This window comes from Polyodon spathula, chromosome 13, assembly GCF_017654505.1.
Source record: "Polyodon spathula isolate WHYD16114869_AA chromosome 13, ASM1765450v1, whole genome shotgun sequence".
NCBI lineage: Eukaryota > Metazoa > Chordata > Actinopteri > Acipenseriformes > Polyodontidae > Polyodon > Polyodon spathula.
This window is the reverse complement of record NC_054546.1, coordinates 34261207-34284699: the sequence shown is the minus strand read 5'-3', so window position 1 is coordinate 34284699 and position 23493 is coordinate 34261207. Positions and strand designations below refer to the sequence as shown.

The 23493-nt window shown below is 37.4% G+C and overlaps 1 protein-coding gene across 1 annotated transcript in view; it reads left to right on the top strand.

The window, feature by feature from the left end:
• Window positions 1–23493, top strand: part of LOC121325628 (beta-2-syntrophin-like) — a 60339-nt gene that overhangs the window by 7766 nt on the left and 29080 nt on the right. The window contains exon 2 of the mRNA XM_041268443.1: window positions 21413–21623. Within this exon, the coding sequence (XP_041124377.1) occupies window positions 21413–21623 (211 nt within the window). The remainder of the gene's footprint in view (window positions 1–21412; window positions 21624–23493) is intronic.

Genomic DNA, 23493 nt, shown 5'->3' with positions numbered 1-23493 from the left:
ATTGTTTATCAGAAGCATTTTTCCTTTCTGAAAAAAATCTGTGATAATGACAGTTTTGAGTAAAAAAAAAAAAGACAAAAAGCGTTAAGAATTTGTCTTTTTAAATAACTTTTGACTTCCTGAGCAAGAGAAAGATGTTGGACAGTGATGCAGAAATTGCGTTGCACCCAGGTCACTTCAAAGGAGCAGAGCAGGACCTCAGCAATAATGCACCAGGATGATAAGAGAACATCTTCTGCTTCAGCCAAGCTGGCTGAACACTTGAACATTCACCAAGCTGTGACTGGACATTAAAGGGATTCTTTTCTCTATTGTTGTTTCTTCTTAGACTATTATATACCATGCTTACTAACTATTTTAATTGATGAAATGAGGTGGCTTGAAAAATGGTCATTTGGGGTTTACAACTAATTTCTGCCCCTTCTTTAATGGTTTTTCATAGAGATTGACGGCACTGTTCCATAGCGTGCTGAAATTACAGTTCGTACTGAACTCATTTCTAAAACCACATCACTTAGAAATTCAACTAATAGGAGTATTTTCAGAAGCAGAAAAGGAGTTAAAGCCAGGTAAATAATTATCTAAGCAAAAACATAAATTGCGTATTCTAGATATTTATAAATACTAAAAGAAAATGTAAATTAAATGACACACGTTCCGACTAGAAGTCTTTATAGAGAGTTTAATAGTTACAGAGGAGTACTAAAGAAAAAGTAGGATATCAGATATTCAGAAAATGTAAATGTTAAAAGTATGCCTTTATAGCTGGTTTCGCAGACCCTGATTAACATGAATCTTGGACTATTTGATGTTGCTTTAGGTGTGATAGTCCATGATTAGTGCTAGACTTTACAGTGTTGACTCCTGTCCATTTAAAAACTGGACTAAATCCATTCAAGCCTCAAACAGATGTTTCTGTAATGGTTCCTGAGATATACATTGAGATAAAAGTCAAGTATGCTCATTTGCTGGTAACTAAATCACATAACCCATTTACCCAAGTCTTATTTCATTTACATTTGTTTACCAAGCCCGTCCTTGCTGAGGTTACACACTTAGTCTCTGTTTAAGGCTGATTTCAGCATTTAGCTCATGTACCCCCATTCATCCAAAATTGATATAAAAGGACCACAAACTAGATACTGGACCTAATGGGGAATGTATGTCTATAAAAATAGCTCAAATAAAACCTAGTTATGCAAGTCTGAGTTTATTACTTTGCCTACACATGTAGTGTGCATAGGAATTTTTGCTCCCTTTTTTTTTTTTTTTTTTTTTTACTTTTTTTTAGTTAGTATGCATTGTGTTACACCTAACCATAATTCTTCACTATCTACATTAAAGCCAACACAGTGAGTTAACTATACAATACCCATCACTAACACTGTAATCACACAATTAGAATGGAAAAACCACAGGGCACAGGATCAGCGTCAGGGTGGGGCGCAAGGGATGCGACTGCACCCGGGCCCAGCCTCTGCTGGGGCCCATACCAAACCTATTCTATAAGGTCTTTGCCCAGACCAAGCCTCTTTATTCTTTCCCCCGAATTCCATTATCGAAAAACAAAAACAAAAAACTGTACTCTTGGTGGTTCAAAAATAAACCGTGGCAAAGTTTTACTGTCAGTCAAAAATTATTAGCAAATCAGAGCTACGTAGGCGGGACTCAGCGTGAAACTTTATAATAGGTCAGTCTCTATTAAAAAACAACAGACTGTTCCATTTACAGGGGCGGGGGGGGTGGCTTGTTGCATTTCTTTCACAGCTGCTGTTTATAAAGATTATAACAGTTTACTAACAAGGTATATAATCACAAATACGTCTGAAAAAAATAAACACATAGGCCTATCAGCCAACTTTAATTCTCTGCGAACTCATATATCACACCCCAATTTTCCATAATAGACTTGCCTGGTAAAAAAAATAATAAAAAAAAATAATGCTTGGTGGAAGTAAGGTTAACTTTTTCCACAGTTGTGGGATTAAGTACATAATGTACAGTACAGTGGCTCTCAAAAGTATTCACCCTCCTTGGACTTTTCCACATTTTATTGTGTTACAACATGGAATAAAAATGGATTTAATTATGAGTTTTTGCCACTGATCAACACAAAAAAGGTCCATAATGTCAAAGTGAAAAATAAAATCTACAAATTGTTCTAAATTAATTACAAATATAAAACAGAAAATAATTGATTGCATAAGTATTCACCCCCTTTGCTATGACACACCTAAATAAGCTCTGGTGCAACCAATTGTCTTTAGAAGTCACATAATTAGTTGAATGGAGACGACCTGAGTGCAGTTAAGGTGTTTCACAGGATTTCAGGTTAAATACACCTGTCTCTGGGAGGTCCTACAGTTGCTTATTACATTTCCTAACAAAAACTACATCATGAAGACGAAGGAACATTCAAAGCAAATCCAGAATAAGGTTCTTCAAAAGCAGCATTGAGGGGTAGGATATAAGAATATTTCCAAGGCATTGAATATCCCCCAGAGCACAGTAAAGTCCATTATTATGAAATGGAGAGAATATGGCACTGTGAATCTGTCTAGAACAGGCCGTCCTCAAAAACTGAGTATCCAGGCGAAAAGGGCACTAGTCAGGGAGGCCACTAACAGGCCTATGGGACTATGGCAACTCTAAAGGAGTTACAGTCTTCCACGGCTGAGCTGGAAGACACTGCATACGGCAACAATAGCCCGGGTGCTTCACAAAACTGGCCGTTATGGGAGAGTGACAAAAAGAAAGCCATTGTTGAAAAAAAAACACATCTCGTTTGCCAGAATGCATGTGGGAGACTCTGAGACCAAGTGGAAGAAGATTCTATGGTCTGATGATACCAAAGTAGAGCTTTTTGGCCTCAACGCTAAGCGCTATGTTTGGAGCAAGCATACCGTGAAGCATGGTGGTGGCAGCATCATGCTATGGGGATGCTTCTCTGCGTCAGGGCCTGGAAAGCTCATGAAGATAGAGAGCAAAATGGATGCAGCAAAGTACAGAGAAATCCTGGAGGAAAACCTGCTGAAGTCTACAAGAAACCTGGGACTCATCTTCCAGCAGGACAATGAACCCAAACACATAGCCAAAGCCATACTGGAGTGGCTTAAAAACAAAATGGTCAATGTCCTGGAGTGGCCCAGTCAAAGCCCAGACCTCAATCCAGTTGAGAATATGTGAAAAGAGTTGAAAATTACTGTTCACCAAAGGTCCCCATCCAACTTGACTGAGCTTGAGCAATTTTGCAAAGAAGAATGGAATTAATTTAGAACAATTTGTAAATTTTGTTTCTCACTTTGACATTATGGACTTTTTTTGTGTTGATCAGTGGCAAAAACTCGTAATTAGATCCATATTGATTCCATGTTGTAACACAATAAAATGTGGAAAAGTCCAAGGGGGGTGAATACTTTTGAGAGCCACTGTATATCGAATATGCCATCAGAACACAAGTCGGGTTGTTCAAAGCGAAAAGAGCAGAAAAGACAGCTAGAAATTTCTCCAAAAGAAGCAGAAAATGCTAAAAAAAAAAGTGTACAGTAAATGGTTTAAAAGTGGGCCAACAACAGCAGATGGAGCGCGGCGGCGGAACTGCCAACCTCCTCCTCGCACGAGAAATGAACAACAGTTGAGCCAGAGGAAAGACGTGAATCAGAGACATTGGAAATGTACAACAGCAAATACAAGGTACTGAATCATGTATTGGAAACCCGGCACACAGTCAGGCCCCTTTTTATGTGATTTTTATGATCCAGCTACTTGGCCTGACTTTTGAACCAAAGAGCTAAGAGTTGAAGTCATGAAACATAAACCTGTGCAGCTAAAGTAACTGACGTTGAATTCCCCAAAAATCACATATGATTTGTACTTATTTTTGGAACAAAACTTCAATTAGATTTATTAAATCCTAGCACTGGCCCTGACAGAGCTACTGTTTATGCAATAAAGCATAGACATGTAATGACTTGTAACACCAAAACAGGGTTTACATTTGCTTATTTATTAGATGTTGATGTGGGTTTTAAAAAGTGAGAACGTACTGTAGATGGAAAGTGTTCCTGTTTTATGGATTCAGAGTGGTTGACATTAACTCTGTTAGGCAGATCTTCATGGCATTTATGACAAATAATTTGTTATCAAAAGGGATGCATTATTTGGGATTGACAGTAATAGGGCCTAATGAAATGTTAATGACATTATGGAAATTTGAGGACAGAAATGGGAAAAATGTCACACGAGGCAGCCACTCTATTTGGTACTAATGGAGTCTAGAATGGTTTTACTTTGACACCAATTAGCTAATGATCATTGATCTTTTGCTGTTATTGACTTGTTGTCAGCAGCAGGTCAGTGTCATAATCACAGAAGAGTTACATCTGATGACAAATTACACATGCTCCAAGACTACATTGTTTTATGCTGGAGAACTCGGGCATTTCCAGTTTTCAAATGCTGGGTCTGAGAAAAAAAGTAGCTATGAAGTTGGCCCACTACCACCCACCACCACCCACATATTTATATGTGTTGTAAGTGACGCATGTCTGTATCACACTTCATACTTTCCTTCCTTTGCAGCAAAGCCTAAAACACTGCTGGTTAATTTGCCTCCCACAAGAATGAAATGCAGGCCTGTGTAGAAGAGATTGCTTACAGAGTATGCAAAGGCATACAAACGCACTGGCCCACAGTACAGTTGCGAGTTGGCTGAGATAGTTCTGCTAATGAATACAAATACACACTTTGGAGAAAGATTGAAGAGTTATTTCCTTGTGCCTGTGTTATGCCAGCTGTCCTTGTGTGGTCAAGCAGGCTGGCAGAAAACTTGAAGGACTCTATCTCTAGCCTTGCTCTGCGTGTGCATATGTTTCTGTTTTAATTAGTACGACGGCTACCTTTTAGCTTTGCATAGCAGATATCACTCGCAAAAGCCTTCCTTCAACGTATTCCTGTATTTTTGCCTGACGGCGAGTATTCTCTCCGGACATACCATCTTATCAAATCATGCAGCAGGTTGAATATACCTTTTCTCATTGAATTCCTTCCTTTTTGTGGAGAAATGTCTTCTGTTGAAGTGGTTGAGGCTATCAAAAAATGTACTTTTCCAAGATTGCATAAATGACTGATGTTTCGTGAGGAACAGTCTCAAAAGTGACTTTGTAGCCACTGTGGGGAACAGAGATTTCTCTACTTACATAATACCTGAAAGGTAGCTGTAATAATTAACAAATGGCCACTTATCCCTTCAAAGCAATTGAAACACCTTGCAAACTCATTCTGTACAGTATTAGTACACTCGGACATCCATGAGGGTTAACTACATCGATTTCACCTGGTAAAATACATTTTAAATGAATAAATGCAACCCTTTCTAGTACACTTGTGACTCGTTCATGAGATGTCCCTAGTTCCCCTGCAATCCTGTTATCCTGTATTATAACCAATTAGCAAGCTTTCTATACAGATGGTAATGGGAGTCATTTAAACCATTTAGTCTTTTTAAGATTCTGGAGTGATTAAGACTGTATTGTATTCAATTGAGTGGTTTCACTTTGCAGCAGTAATGGATGTGGTTTTACTTATTCCTGCAAAAAAATATGTCCTACAAAAAATATCCTAACAGTAAAGCTTTTACTTGGTTTCATTTTTTTGTTTTAGGACATATTTAACTCCTATGACATCCGTACAGTAGTTTAATAAATGACTGGTTTAGAATAATCTTGGTAAAAACACTAAATAAAGGAGAGTGCCTTGTAGTCAGATTGAGCTGTAAGGCACATTTATTCAATTTTCCACGTTTATGAGAAGTGTGTGCTTATCTTGACAGCCCAGAACTCCAGAAACAGAAACAAGGCTCGTCTCCTTAGACCTTGAGATACCAAGATCCTGCCAATGCCAGTTCAGATCTAGTTCTTTCAGGAATCGTGATGGCAAGATGTGGCTGTTTCTTCCGGTCGGGATGAAGCAGTAGTTTCAGTTTGCTTGACTCCTTGTGAGTTCGGTTACACTCTGTGCTTAGCAGAAGCAAGCAGGTTAACAGGAGTATTGACAGGAGAGAAGGACTTGAAATTGCATTTCAAAAACAGTGCTGCTAGGAAATGAGCATCACAACTTCTGAAAACCTTAAGGAATTGTAACACATTGGTGTGATCAGGATTTAGTTTGGCAATGTCACAGGAACTTTGTCCCTATCTCTGTTTTTTACAACAGCAGAGAACTACTGCCACTACTGATTTTGTTAAATATAGTATCAAAACCACATTAACACATAGTGTGCTTTATTGTTTAAGTCTGTTTTACTTTGTGACAAAACAACATAAAGTTGTTGGCAAAATATAAATAGTTACCCACATACTCTATATTGAATTCTGAAAGTCTGTTTAGCCAATCGGAGTGGTATGCTTGACAAGTTCAACCAATCAAAATAGCATTAGGAATCATTCACTTGCACCCACCTATGGTCACTTGTGCGATCACATCACCTATAACGCAACATGCAGAGCTATGGGTTGTATCGAGACAAATGGGCTCTTATACCTGAGCATTGTGTTTCATTGTGAATTCAAGTAAAATCATTTTAAAAAACTGCAAACGTGCCAGCTTGACGCACTGGAAAGGTTAATGGTGTGATGAGAAGTGCTGTCCGGTACGCTCCAGCCCCACAGTTTGCATTGCCCATTCCTGTTACAAAGAGTGTTAGCAGGGCTATTTATCTTGATTCAATTGATCCCGTGTAGGAGGATACAATAATGTAAGCAGTGCAGAGGAAATGCTGTGCCAAGGTTAGGATGGTCATTGCTGTAGTTAGACTCTTTGAACGCTGATAATGGTTGTCAATTCAGGATTCCATGTCATGCCCTACAGTGTCAGTCAGTCAGATGTCTTGTGCTTTAACTGAAATGGCTTAATGGTAAAAAGTGCCTCACTCACCATATTCCACAAAGCTGCTGATTTTAAAGTAATTGACAAGATAATTCCATAATTCCTACCTGTTTTGCAATTCCATTAGCTACATAGTAGTAATTACAGCAAACGCATTTTTTAAAAAATGATAGCTGGTATTACAATAGGTTAAAGGAATAACACATGTTTCTTTCAAAACTGCACACCTAAGGCCTTTATAATGAATAAATGTGCTTGGTGGAGACAAACGGTGAAACTTTTAGATATAATTATGTCAGATCCTCCCTCAATGAATGATCACTTCCTTGATTCAAGGGCTGTCATGAAAGTGTCGGTACTGTACATCACTTTGAAAGACCAGTGGGCAGAACTGGTACGAAATCAGACCAGAGCTTGTGTCAGGCTTCTAGAACCAGCCAAATAGTACAGACCAAAAATGCAATTGTAAAAGTTGAAGACCAACATTTATTTTTGCTTGCAGTTCTCTTAACGGCAGCCCTGGAAGCAGTGGGTGTGAGGTTGAGACATGTATATGCACCCAATGTGTTTATTTTGTATTCACACTTTTATAGACCTTGAAATGAACTCATCAGGTCAAGGCTTCTATTGCACAATACAGACAGCTGTGGTGACTTTTCACAGAGAAACGCGAGTGCTGACAAAGTACTGTGTACCAGTGAAGAGCATGTATTAATTGAATGACCGGGCGAACACCTGTTCAGACATGCTTTTGAATTAGAAGATCGCTGGTGTTAATGATTCACACTCCTGCTGAGCTGCAGTTACTGCACAGTATATAGGTCTTAGGGCCTGCTGCATTGTAATTGTTGGAAATAGATTTAATTTCATTAATATTGAATAAATAAATTGGAGGAACAGTTCAAACCCATTAGCAAGTTGATTTTCAGTTGCAGTTCTAATCTGCACATTTCTTCCATATAGTTTAATTTCTACCATCCCTGTTCCTGCTCCACTCATTTGCGGTTTTCTTACATAACATTTCAATATTAGCTGTGCTTAAATTACATAATTTTCCCTTTCCTGTTTTTTAAACATTTTAAATTCAAAACTGTAAAACAAAAAAGCACAAGTCAGCATTTATTCTTAGTGCAAATTACATTTGGCTGAAGTATCATGTGCCTGTAGGGAAATCAGAAAGCGCTTCAACAGTGCAAGTCAAACCTTATATGTAATCTTGTTAGAAAATGGCGTCTGAGGAGGGAATGAGTCTGAAAGCTGGATCTTCAAAGAATATCTCAAGATGCATCTGACCAAACTGTAAACTGTGCCCGAGATTACAATTTGTAACTGTAATTGTACTAGTTAAATTTTTTCAAAGTACTGTTACTAGTTACAGTTTAATTGAAGTAACTTGTAAATGGAATGGATTACTTTTTGAATGTAACTTCCCCTACACTGTCAGCTGGGAAGAGACCTGCACACAGTGTTAGTAATTGTCATAATTACATAATAGTCAGCAGGTCTTAAAACTGAAGGCCTTTTCGCATAATTAACCCAGTTCAGTTTCTTTGGATAAAACTCAAAGAAAAAAAAAAGAATAAAACAAGCTGTATTACCTTTGAGTTCATGTGAAATAAACTTTGCAGGGGAGCTCAGTTTGATTTGTGTGAACTACAGTATTGTATTTAGATTGTGTTGAAACAAGCAAACCAAAATCTGAAAGGGGACTGGGTTTCATTGAAGAGTTCAAGCAAACCCAGCCATACTCATAACAACTAATGGTCGTCTGGTTCCTAGTAGCTGGTTGATCTAAAAACCCTGTGGGTCTTTACGGATCCCAATGATAAAGCAGTTTGAAATACAGTAAACTGCCCAAATGGAGTATGAATGGGCTCTTCAAATGAAACAGGTCACTAGTTTGTGTGTTGTATTTTCAAAGTCCCCTTTGAATTTTTAAACAATTTAAAGATTTCCCTCTATACAGAAGTTCCATTTTCCCATTTGTTGGAGGATAGTGTACCATCCAGTTTGGATACTCTATTTAATCCTCGCATAAATATTGACTTCAATGTCTCATGAATGCAAAGCTGTAACCGAAGCATGGTAAAGAACAGAGAAGTCTTGTTATTATTTAGATTCTAAATTATGTAATGCATGCATATGAAAGGCAGTGCTTTGTGAAGTGCAGTTGACACAGAACACCTACAAAAGCTGCAGCAGTCACAGAGGGAACACTGCCTGCACTTTCTGTTTGTTTTCAAGAAGAGCCTCTTGTTTCAGAGAACAACTGTTTCTAAAACTTTGTTTTCAGAAGGAAGTTCTCAGTGAAGCCACAGTGGTCTATTCTTGTCTACAGAGGAAGGAAGAACGCGGTACTCTCTTGCAACATTTGGCAGCTTGAAGTCTGTGCCCCGTAGTTTAATTGTTGACTTTGCCACACTGTTTAAAATCTTCTTTAACTAGCCTGTCTGTGTCTGAGAACAGATAGGACTGCCTGGGGTAAACATCTGAAAGGCAACCAACACAGATTAATATTTACAGAAGGAAAAATTAGGCAGAGGACAGCTTTAATTTGTTTTCTATTTTCTAAAAGTTATTTGTTCTTCATCAATTACCATGGTTAACTATTGTCACCAGCCAAACCATGTTCATGCATTTTTTTAACATAGTGTAAAAGCTCATTCAATTGTTTTTATTACAAGACCATGGTTAACTATGGCTACCCTTAGTGAGTCATAATTGCGAGTTTCTATGAGATCAGGTTTGGACATGGTTTAACTGTGGTGTAGCAGTGGTTAACCATTGTAATTGTAATTTTAAACAATTTTATTAATAAGCAATAGGCTTCCAGCCTAGACTGCATGTGCTCCTCTTACCATATCTACCATGGCAGTACCCCACACACCTGTAAAAACCTCTCAGAACCCTTCCTCCTGGATACTTGGAATAAACGTGTCCCAAAGCCACCCAAACTAAGCAGGGAAGTTCAAGATATTTACTAAGATATGAGTTACAGAAGAGCCCAGAACCCCATGCAGCTCTGGAATTAGCATATGGCCTACAGGTATGACCATACAGTTGTTAATCATGGTGAAATCAAAGGTGAATATAGCCATACAATTTGACCATGGCCTGTGAAATAACCACCATTTTGACTATGGTAGTTTAAGAACATACCTTGCCCATGAAAGTCTCATGGGTCACTGAATGTCAGTGTAGTGCGCAGATGATACAGGTTCCCCCCACAGCTCTGGAAGCCAAAAGGCAAACCTTCTGCTATTCATTCCTGTCCTACACTGAGCTAAATTGTTTCGTGGTTTTGTGATTTGTCGTAATGTCTACTGGGGACTTGGTTGAGAGCACCAATTACACCTGTGACATATTCAATATTCACACCCTGACATGAATGGCTTGCAAATGAACCTGCTGGGTCACCTTACACCCACAAAGAGTGCAGTTTTTTTGCTTTGACACATTTGCTTGTTATCACATCAGATCACCTCCTACCATGGGGATTCAGAGGTTTGCAAGTGAGTCAAGCGCAATGACTCATTGCTGCACAGGGCTTTAAAGCAGACTGTAGTTGTCATTGTTAAGTGTGAAGTGTCTTGACAGTTCATTGCTTTGTCTTCTGTTTGAAGTATGCAAGTGGAGTGTCAGTAGTGGGAGAGTTTTATAAAATACTTAATCTCAAGATCTCAACATTTCAAACTGTTGTGTCGGGATCACAAGATCAGTACTGCTGTATTTGTGACACTTTTATTTACATTTTCTCCATGTCGTCAGTGAGACACCATAGATGCTAGATCTGAAATAAATAAAACACATTCTACACAGAGTGTTGCTGAGGCATTTAGAATTTAGAACGGATAATCAAGCACAAAAGCAGTATTATGTTTTGTATAATAGTTCCCTGTAGATTAGCATTTTTAACACTAACATGGGTAGCATTGTTCTTTGCAGTTCAGTGAATTACATTTGGTTTAGAGAAACTAAATTTCACTTTGCCGTCAGCTTTTAATCCATCTGCTGTAAACAGTATGTGTATAGTTTATGGAACACATCCCACACTGAAACGCCTGTTTGGCGTCACTGTTTTTTTTGTCTACAGAAACCTGCCAGTAGTGACTGCAGTAATAAATAGGAATCCTTCAGTTTAGAGTTCTAGGTTATTAGTTCTCTTAGCTTGAAAATGTCACTGTGACTAAGTGATAACAGTATTTCACTGTAAAATACAATAGTAAATAAATGAGTGTTTATTGTACTGTCGTTCACAGAGATGTCACTGTTTACCATAAAGCTCTGGTGCCAGAGGCAGCAGGAACAGTTTATACATTTAAAACAGCTCTTAAAGTAAACGTAGCTACGTAATTATTTCATAAATCTTACCAGTGTTGCCCTTCCATTAGCTAACTAAGTCTCAAGTGTGCAGTTTTAAAAGACGCACATGTTATAGCACACGTGTTTTCATTTAAAAACATGATGACTGGTGCCACTTTGGTTAAAGGAAGCTCTCAGTTGCTATGCCTTATTCTCAGGTTATCTGTTTCTAATTGTGTAACAAAGTAACAAAGTGTGTTACTGGCTGAAAGCATGTCAGTCAATAGGGGATGTAGCTGGTTGTAATGGCAGGTAATAATCCACTGAATTTCACCCTCAAGTGCAACACTAACCAAGTGCAGTACCTCCATGTTTTAAAATAAAAATCTAAGTTGACTGTAACTTGTGTTTCTTTCAAAAACTGTACATTTGAGACCTATAAAAAATGGAAGTAAACAATTTGTAAGAGTTTTTTTTTTTTTTTTTGTAGGACGGGCAATACTGTGAGGTGTGTTTGCATTTAAACTAAAGCTCATTCTAACTGTATTCCTTAATGTAGATCACAAACAGCCTGGACATACTAACTTTAAACATACATAGTTCACTATGGTAGACCAGTAAATAAAGTGTTCTTATCAAACCATGTGTTGCTTGACAAGAGTTCATCATAAGAGGTTCATACTTGGATAAAAGCCATTGGTAACTAAAATGACTCTGTTACTTTCCGCTGCGGGTGAGTCTAGAGTTCTTGCATGCAGTACAGTGTTTAGTTTCTCCTGTGTGTGGTAAATCTGAGATCTGTTTAATTAAGTCTTTGAAAAACACATTTTATATCATCTGCATTCCTTGGTTTGTGGACTGCATGGTTCAAATAATTTTTCTCATCTCAGTCCATCCACCTTGTTTTTCAAGTTGTTTACTTAGTTGTTATGACAGAAAAGTAAGAGCACTTTTACAGTTAAGGTTTGGTTAATTAAAATTCTTCAGTATGAGTTAATATTGCACGCAAGAATTTGACTTATAAAACCTAATAATAATAATAATTGAAATAACATCAACTACTATTACTTTGGAAATGGCTTCCTGCGGGTCTTCATTGTTAGGTTACAGTGCTTCTGACTGAGAAAGGGTTAATAATATGGTTTGGATTGGTTAACGGATGGCTGTTTTTAATATAACTAAAATAAAATAAAAATCTGGTATTTATAAACTGTTTGGTTTGCGAGCCCCAGAACTAGTAATTAAAAACGTGGACTTTTCTCATTCCTAAATAGAAAAAGATGACAAATGTTGATATTTATATGCCCTGGCAATAGGGCTATGGTCATACGTCTCTACAGTACTTACATATGTCACATGGTACAATTTTCCATATAGCTGAAAAAAACGCATATACAGTTGTGATTAAACTTGATATTAACATTATTTATGGACAAGGTACATGTACATCCGTTCATAGATATGACACACAATCTTCTGAGTCACTTTGCATGCCCATTCCATATTATATACTACTTTCTACGGGTGGTAATAAATATCATGGTCATCAACTTTTCTTCACACTGATGGCTTTTGAATTCACTGTCATGGTTGGGCATGTGTGTTACTGTCATCTACGTGTATGTCACGTATCCCTCGTTTCCTGATTTCCTGTGCTCTCTTTGCAAAAGGTGAGAAAACATTAAAAAAAATAAAAAAAGGTATTCTTGAATTCAACCCCTCTCTGCCCACCATGCATTTGACTACAGGGAATTCAAGGATAGATGAGCAGGCACACTTGTAAGAAGGGGTGGACATTTCATACTAAAACATAGTACTGATACTGCTAGTCCAATGAAAGGCCCAGTAAAACTCTTGGGTTATTGGCTGTCTTTTATAATTTTGCTAGCATGAAAAATAGACTCAAAATATGTACTAAGGGCAAGCAACCAGCCAATTAAGTCAAAGCTGGTGAAGAAGAGAACTGCTGACATGCTGAATTCTCTATACTCATGATTTGTGTAGAACCACATTTCAATCACAAAATGACACACCAGTTTGAAGAGATGCAGAAGGAGGTATTTCACGTGGCTGCACAAGCAGATCTTTTTTTGGGAATATGTTTTGCCCACGAAAGTGCAGCAAAGTAACAATTGCAAGCGTTTGTTTGCAACATTAATCTTAGTATGCAGAAAAGTATAAACTCAAGCCAGTAAACACTATTTACAACAAACCGGAATTGGTGTAATCACAGTTATAATTATAGCTTAATTGCTTTGTTATTCAAGAATGTGGAATTTAAGCAAATCTACAGGTGTGTTGCACTAGCAGTATCATGCTGCAATGAAAAAACAAGTATGAAATTTGAAGCAATTGAAAATTTCACAATTTATATGATAACACCCCCACCCCCGTGCAGCTTTGCCTTGGAAGGGTTTTGATCCTACCTTATTGTCCATTTCCTGTTGCCATGAATTCCTAACATGTGGAATATCATTATTACAGAAGGGCTGTATACAGGGAGGGACTTCCTGTATTGCTGGTTCGTTGGGAGATTGAATTCCCACCGGATCTGCTTTTAAAATTGGAAAAGAGCGATGGTTTCCTGCTCACCCGCAACGGCTGATTATACAGCAACATGGATTTGATGTTTTTAATGCTGGGGACCAGGTTATAGGTTAATTGAGAAAACAGATATCAGCAATTGAAAAGTGAAAGATATACACCGTAACAATCTTATCACCATATTCAAAATGTGAACGAAATATCAGTTGCATAAAAGGTATTGTTTTTTTTTTTTTCTTCTTCTTTTTCTTATTCAAAACGATTACAGTTTTGAATTTTTGGCTAAACTAACCAACTGTATATACAATCATTATTATCATTACTCACCAAAAAATCTGAAAGCTTAGTTTTCCTGTAACATGTCTAAAATGTGAGCGTGAAATTCACCTTTGAGAATCCTAAAAGAAGAGCTGCCTCCTAGAACTAAATTGTTATCCCATACTATGGGCTCCAGCCAGTTTGTGTGTTAATGAGGGTCAATGCTAGTTCTGTACTGTTCTGCTCTTTTCAGACTGTTGCTCAAAGTTTCCATTCCTTTAGGGAAGATGCATTTAGTATGACTTAAAAAAAAATAATAATAATAAAGATCTGGACAATGAGTGTATTGCATTTCAAGGATAGTTTCTCTTATTTTTTATGTGATCATTTTTGCGTTTTTTAAAACTTGATTTGCGTGCAATTTGTTTTCCAGTAGAAAATCGACTATGCGTTTGTGTTTCAACTTGAAATGTAATATTCTGTTTTGATAAGTGAAGTTGTTGTTTATGTTAATATGCAGAAACATGCTGTTGAAAAATGTATTATCAAGTATTTACTCAACACAAGTTAGTTTTGCTGGCTGTAGGGGGGACGTTCACTCTGTAAAAGAGAAGGAATGACAACACAGTGAAATATGAAGAATTCCCCTTGACCTTCAGCTGTTAGTGTGGAGGGAGTAGGCTGTGAAACTGAGCATTCCACAGCTGCAGGGAAAAGGTCAGGAGAGATGCACTGGAATCTGTGCAAGATTCATCATTCTACAGTCTTCAGGTTTTTATCAAATGCACTTTTACATGAAGATTGAGTGTTTGGTAGTTCTCAAACTGGGGTGTATTATGGTTTCAGGGGGCTATAGAGAATTCAGAAATATTCTCCTTAATGACCCAGACTCCTAACAACGAAATAAGATATGAAGTCAAATTTGACAAATGTTTTGACTCAAAATGTCTTCAGTTTTACATGCTGTAATTATTAAACTTATTAAAGTAATTGTAGCTAATGTAATGGTAGCTACATTATAGTTTTTTATAGTATTACAGCAAACATGCATTTAGATAATGATATCTGGTACTACTTTAGGTTCAATGAATCTCTTTGTATTTATGCCTTATTCTCAGGTCAGCTGTTTGTAATTGCACTTCCTGGGTCATTTCACCTCATCAGTTTCTTCTGGGTCAAAGCATGTTACTGGCTGATAGCATGTTAGTCAATAAGGGAAGCTGGCTGGTTAATGATAGGAGAAGAAGCCATTAAACAGGTAGGGTCAGCAAGTGCTACTGGTGAGTATGGCTTGCCAATAGAGATTTCTTTACCCAGGTGTAGTACCATATATCATATTTATTTAAATAAAAATGTATACTATTCTTTCAAAACTGGACATTTGCTATACATATTCCTACATTGCTTTGGAGGCTCTATTACACATTTTTGTATATACTGTATCGCACGAGGGATCTGTTATTGGACTACTTTCTACACTCTGGAATGTGACGCTGAACCACAACAAAACATCTGGATCTTCATATAGTGGGTGATTTTTTATTAACAAGCGAACAGTGAATCATCAGTGAAAGTTAATCATGTACAAAGTATGAAAAGAGGAAAAGTGAAGACGAATTCTCCAGTTACTGACCCAACAGAGACCCCTGTTTACTTTCCAGCACAGCACCTGTGGTCTATTAAACTGATCATTCATCTTCCAGCAAGTTAATCACAGCTGTGAAAGTGCTGTATTCTTCTCTGAAGCTGTACTGATTCGTAGCTCACTGGTATGGCGCACAGAGTTCTCATCGCACTATTGAGCTTGTCAGCTTTAAATTAATTGAATATTACCTCTAAAGTAGCATAGTGGATAATATGCGGACTTGAACGAAAGAAGTAGGACCCAAGGGCTTCAATGTAGCTCAGTGTGAGAGATGAGGGATGCATTGCAGTGGTTCATCATATTTAAGTTTTAAATAGCTTTTGATCAGTTGTAAGGGTCCTTCCAGGACTTTCTGAATACTATTATCAGCTGGTTTGGTCCAGTAAAGTTGGGGAATTAGTTTAAAAATGTATTTCATAAGAACCTTATGATTTTTTTTTTTCTCATAATGTTGTTGTATAGTCTTCCAGACTTTATTTTCACTTTGCACAGGGAGTAGAGTCACAATCTGTTCTACAGAACATTGTAGACATGCTGCTCAAGCAGTGACTCTACCAATGGGCCACACCGAAGTCTAGAAGACTCCGTTTTTATACCATCGAGAGGGTAAAAGAGTGAAAGTCACAAGCAGTGTTAAATACTTCAGCACAGACTTTTTCATTTTTCATTAAACTGAAAATCACTCACAGTGATTGTTTACAGACTTGTATACAAGTGTTGAGAGTTCTAGCATCGTATATCCTTTTCATATTCAATGCTGCTGAGTGATTTTTTTTATGACTGGGCAAATCGTACTGTTCCAAATTACACCGCAGATGAGCGGCTTGAGGCAAGAAAAGTAATTATCTAAAGTAATTAACCTACTCTCCGTTCCATACTGTGTACTTGCGGTAAACTTGCATTGTTTATTTCATTTGTTAGGATGGCTGTAAACAACCCACTCATCCCCTTTTGAGTGCTTGTCAGTTATAAAACGTGCAATCAGTGTAGCTAAAGTACTGTGGATCCACTGAGTCTGTTCTCTTTTACTTTCCACAGATTTTAGTTTGTAGCATTATTCAACAGGGAGGATGTAGCCATAAAAGTCTCTGAAATACTGCATAAACCCATCTTTTGTTTATATTAGCATGTCTGTGACTGAATGTGTGTGTGTGTGTGTGTGGGTGGGTGGGTGGGGGGGTGGGGGGGGGTGTGTGTGAAAGGATGGCTTGCAGTGGTGACCTCAGACCAAAAACACTGGCTCAGGAAGTAGCAGGGCAAAACTGAAGTGCAACGGCGCTTCGTGTTTTAATAAATAGTAGACAAACAAACAGTGTGAGCAAAACAAAACACTCACAAAATAAGGGCGCGTTGGCCAAACGAATAAACAAATAATAAACAAGTATCGTGCTGGTGTATAACCCAGCACATATAGCAATTCTTTACTCTCTTTTACTTTTACTTTTACTTTTACTTCTTCTTCTTCTTCTTCTTCTTCTACAGACTTACAGACTTATCTCTCTCCACCTAATGATCCTGGAGTGCGTCTTTTTATAGTCTGTGGCTGGAGCCTTAATTACCTAATTTGATACAATAATTGCCTTAAGGCTCCAGCCACATTCCCACGAGGGTATTAGGGAAGGGGTTTTAACCCGATTCCCACCAACTACACGATGTAAAGACCGGCTTTTCTCCGGATGGTGCGCGACCGCCCGCACATAAACACAATATAATAACAATAATAATAACAACAAAGGGGACTCCGCCACAGTGTGCGAGAGAATATTTTAAACAATGTATTTTGAAAAATTACAAAGATGAACTGGAACACATGGGGAAAAAAAGCTTAGATAAATATTGTAACGTAAACACTCAAATCCATCAATACTAAAGGCTGTGCAACAATCCAGAAGATTTATGATATGAGTGTTTCAAACAGTAGCTTTTTTCTGGGGGTGGGAGAACCCAGAAGATAACATGTTCCACAGTCTAAATTGATGTTGAATCGTCCATCAGTCTTGCAGCATCACAGCAGTTGTTGAGGTAGTGTGTTCAAACCCCAGAGCAACCGTCTCTGAGCAGGCTGGATTAGTTATTTTTACAGCAGATGTGAGACGTGATAATCAGAGATAATATCAGCTCACTCAGCCTGTCCCTGCATTCCCCCTCTCTCTCCCTTTCAGACAGGTCTGCAGATTAGCCTGCAGGGTGTTGTGTGAACAAGGCTGGGCAGGTGAGTTTTTGAAAAGGGGGCAAATAAAATTGATTTGCTCCATTCTTGGGATGCATATCCCTGCAGACTGGGATGTAGTGACTGTGTAATGGGCAGCGTTGTGTGATTCACTGCTGTTACAGATTCTGTTGTCGGTCAGTGAGATGAAGTTAAAAGCTCTGTAACCATGATTGCAGTCTTGCTTGTTGTGTCCAGGATTGCCGGTTCATGCCCAGCCTCCACACTGATACAAAGGCACCAGTATGTACATACTTAGTTCTTGCAGAAAATATACATGAAACCCTTATGTTATTGAACATGTCAGAATTTGGGGATATATGGAGGTCTGTCCATTAACATTTGTTGTACATTTTTCAGTTTTGCCATGCTTTGTTCAAGCTTACAACATAAGGACAATTTGTTTTTACATACGGTATGTATAGAGAACCATCATCAGTGTACTCTGATGAAACCTTTGTCTACTTTGACTTTACTTTTCCTGACACAATAGGGTAGGAGGCCACCATAGGCAGCTGGGATAGCACTGATTCCACATGGCAAGTCTGAAATGTTTTTAAAACCCTTCTGGAGTGATTACAATGATTACAGACTTTGATTCCTTCTGGAAGATGGTGTTTGAAATCTGTTGTAAAGTCTGTTCTCCAGAATTGCCCATGGAGCCCATTTTCTGCAACAGCAGCACCTACCAGCCAAGCACGTACTAGATCTACCTTCTATCAAAATCTTGTTGTTTGTGACAGCCTGTTGCATGTAATTGTATTTTAAATATCACAGGCCTTTCAAATTTTTCTAATATGGAATTTATATATGGCAGATTACCTGTGTCTGTTCCAAAACTTCACAAGTATTAACTGGAACATAGGAACTAAGAAAACGGGTAATTTTTTTTTGATAATTTAAACGTGTGACCCTGTGCTTGTTGCCCAAAGGAAAAGCTGGAACTGGGCCCTGGTCTATAAATAACATTCCCTGAGCCATTATATTTGTAAAACTGTGCCATCTGCAGAAATAAGGGAACTAAACGTCTTTTCATTTAAAGGAGGCAGTATTTTTACACCAAAGTGTCAGTGACTGCATCATTAAAAATGGGAATTAGGAAAAGAAAAATAAACAGTCTTACTGTTGTTAAACTTTGTTGTAGTAGGGTTTCAATTTAGAGAAATATTCTCAAACCTATGCATATATGTTTCTTTCCAATATTTAAAGCAATGATATATATTTTTTCCCCCCAAAACTGCACCTGTATCATCATCACAGAAATGTATGAAAATATTACAAAAGTCAAACAACCCTGAAGATTCTCTCTGCACCGTGATATTCATTTCCCGTTTTTCATTTTTTTTTTTTTTTTTTTTTTTTACAAATTAGATTTCTTTCTCCTGTGTGTTTGGCATTTTCAGATGGGAGATATGTCATTCATGCTGGAAGAACACTTGACATGTTTACAGTCCCCATTGTCAATTCTAATCCACAGCTCCAAATTGAATATATATATATATATATATATATATATATATATATATATATATATATATATATATATATATATATATATATATATATATATATAAAAATAAGTAAGGGACGACACCAAACAACTTAATCCAACAGTGGAATAAGATAAAGTTATGGGGAGATTAAATTCGATCGACATGTCGAGGGCTAGACGGTAATAGCCAACGACGGCTAAAGATGACAGTAATTCACGGCTTCTATGAGCATTATTTCTCTAAGCAGCAATCTGGAAATAACAGCTGTGGCTAGTCTAAATGCATAACATAGGATCTGCTATGGTGAATTTTTGCATTTATGACACTTAGTTTCTTAGCATGCAGCCTTCATAGAAATTAATAACATAAAACTTGGTCACAAGATGTGTGTTGCCTTGTAAATGCAGTGGTTACATGAGAGACAATTTTGCCAGCACTCTAACACAGTAACTAATGATTAATGCAGACCAATAATCATTCATTCTAAGTTTCTCATAGTAAAACCATAGCAAAGTGTAATAAAGCTGAATGAAAGCACGGCAAAGCATAGATTACCGTGCAAATGTACCATGGTAAACTTTTATAAGGGGTATCGCTGGCAATTGTGGATGAACAGAAAAAGAGAGAGTTCGGTCGTGGATTCTAAAATGTGGGAGCTGCAATATGCAAATAGCCTGCCACCTACTCATTATGTCAAATTATGCTTTTAGTATACTGCTGTTTAAATACTACACTGAATGTCAAATAGAAAAGCGCCACTTAATGTAAATACTAAAATGGATACATGTAAAAGAACTGCGATCATATTGCTCATACTGCTATTATGATTAAATTTAAGTACGATTTTATTTACCAGCTCCCCCCAATTCCCTGCATAACCTTTCAATGGTAGCCTTTTTATTTCTCTTTTTTTCAGAAAAAAAAAAATTTTCATTCAAAATCATCCAGTCACTGTTGTTGTAACCATGTGACACCACTATTAAATGGGATTGGCTGATATTGAGCAAGCAGCTAGACAAGGACAATGTGTATACTTTACTAACTTGGGTTTTTATTTTCAATGGTAACATTTTTTTTTTTTTTTGGTGTGCGTGTGTGTTTTATCATTTCATTAAACTGTATCCGACTCCTTCAACAGGACAGCTAACGAGAGCTAGACCAGAAGGGTCTGTCTGTAAACACTGCCTCTGTCTTTCGTTTCTAAATGTCTTCATGGGTATAGTAATTATCATAATTTTAATAAATTAGTGAAACAGTTTATCCTGATACTCCTGCATATTATCCTACAATAATATACACTACAGCAGTCACAGGGATGGAAATAAGATCTGCGGTACATTGAAGATTTAACCATTGAATGTTTGAGCTTTACTTGCATTGCCTTGCATGCTTCACAGAAGAAGCGTGGCTATTGTAATATCTAACAGAAAAACAGAAAAATGGGTCAGTTATATACAGATTTGATAAGTACAAAAAGAGACGAGTTAACAAGACCGCATTCTCTCTTTGATCCCTCAAAATGAAGCTATGTCTAATTAAGCATTTACTTAAACTCGAATGCCTCAAATAGTAAATTACATTAATATAAGAGAGTATACAGACAGCGGTATAAGTGGTGTTCATTATTATGACAGTGGTATATATATATATATATATAATGGAGGTGGTTGCAGGTTACTGTGTCACATTTTACGCTTTACATTTTTCCATGTATCTGAAAAACTGTTTATCCAGTTGTGATGAAACTTGGTATTAGCATTATATAGCACAACTTATTGAGAGTATTGTATTCTGCTGGTATGTGGCAATGTCTCTCTGTCTGTACAAATGTCCATCTGTATGTTCTACTTTTTTAATCATCTAAAACCTTTTACTACTGTATATTGTGATGAAACCTGGTGTACACATTCTTTAGCGTGAGTTATTGGGAGTAACACAATATGGGGTCATATGAAAGTGCATGTTCATCTGTTCAAGTCACACTATCTTGGGAATCACTTTTAAGGAAACTTTGCATTGCCGTTTGATGTTACTGACATGACTCACACATTTGTATGTTCTTGCCTTCCTCTGCAGTTAAATACATTAAAGAAGTCAGCCCTCTGTTTAAGAAGCCCTCTTTGGTGGCGGACCTGCCCTGGGATGGCGTGCGCCCTCAGTCCCCCAGCCTGAGTGGCAGCGAGGACTCGGGGTCCCCAAAACACAGGGGCACCAGGGACAAGAAGGTGATCTCCCTGAAGATGTGTTACATCAGCCGCAACCTCACCATACCAGACCTTGAGAGCAGGTCAGTAGAAGACATTCGACAAGCATATAAAGAAACCTTAATACATAGAGGCCTTTTTGTATTGATCCTAATCAAGCTTAGATAAAAAAATATATATATGTGAATTTCTTCCCCACAGGAACTAGATAAGGGCATTCTTTAGCAAGTTATCACAAGTTTCTTGTGTACTTAGGTGCCTACTGACAATGTGACACCTACATTTTATATCTAGAGATTCTCTCATCCAATAGAGATGAAACTTAATCTTCTTTAGTGCCCGTTATACCATGGTGGTTTTTCATGGTACTGACATCTCTTTGCCTAGTCTATTGAAAGCTTATTCTTGGGAAAGCTTAGTTCTGGAAACTATTCATGATCGTTTCTTATCATGTTATATTCTATTCAATACATACTGTGCCGTACGTAATTCTAGTCTACGTTATCATTACACTGACAACTATTTTTTTTCATTTACCCCTACTTGTTTAAACTTGCTAACGTTCTTTTTAGTAGTGCTTAATTTCTTATGATTGATGGTTTTGAAGTTATGGTTGATTGATATAGCATTCCGTACTGTTTCATTCCAATAGATGTATGTAATTTAATTTAATTGTGCAAAGTATTCTACTGTTTTTGAGTTATGCTGTACTGTGTAATAAAGTGGACACTGGTCTGCAATGTTTTATGTGGACGGTTTCATCAATCCCTCAGTATGTGAGAAATAAAGCACTCCAGCAACTTTTAAAATGAAAACAGGACGGTGCCTGTATATTTATTTTCTTCAAAAAACAGAAATAAACAAAACAAAAATATTTGGTGTATTAACTATAACCAAAAAAACTTTTTGTTCTTTGTTTTCAACTCATAATACGCTTCCTATCTCTCGCCAAACTACCACACAAACAACCCAACTGAGGTTAATTTTATAATTCCCCAATTATCAGTAAATTATTCAATTTAGGAGGTCCTTACCAAGACGGCCTCCTGTTGCCTCCAGTCACAGTACAACGGACTGTCCTACCCTAACCCCAGGGACCTAAAGCTTTCACATTATTGCTAGAATGGTACACTCCCTTACAACTGTAATATTAAGATCTGTTTGTTCCTCTCAGAAAAGAGGGGAGGCAAACCGTGCAATTACTTTAAAATATGGCCCATTGAGTTTTAAGTTCACACAAAAGTTAATTTGACCGTGTTTGTTTAAAGTACACACATGTATAGCTGAATAATTGTAGTATTGTTATCTAATCTGTAGTAACATAACTACGTAGATCTCACATTTTCCTTTATCAATGCACACATTATGTTAAACATGTATTTGATTTTAGCATTTGAAAACAATACAATCTCTTGCAGTCTTTTCCATTCTGCAGTCCCATTGAAGGAACACTTCTAACACAGGTGAGTTACTTCTGGGTGTTTTTAGACAATGTAATTTTTTGAGTATCGATGACTGCTTTCCCAGTGACTGCTGTGTTCTCAGGTCCTTCATACAACCTGACGAAGTTGACCAGAATGGTAGCATTGAATTATCTGCAAGGAGCATTTGAGCAATATTCTTCACTAAAAGCTTCAAATAATAAATGCAAAATCCAAATCACCTTTGACACAATACATGCATTTTTCAAATAAGAAAATCTGAGACCTGTGAAACAATGTATATAATAGGTAAGATTTACTAGAATTATTTTGCCAGCCCATGTACTTTTAACATTTCAATGGCAGTCAGAGGCAAGAATGTAATCTTTTAATGTTCCTGTTTATCTTGGCATCCTGCCTGGCTGCTGTTGTTTAAATTGGCAACGCCACACGTCCTGACCTCCCAAAGTAGAACTGATAACTTCTAGAAGCTGACAAATGAACAATGACGTACAGTACAAAATAGCAAGAT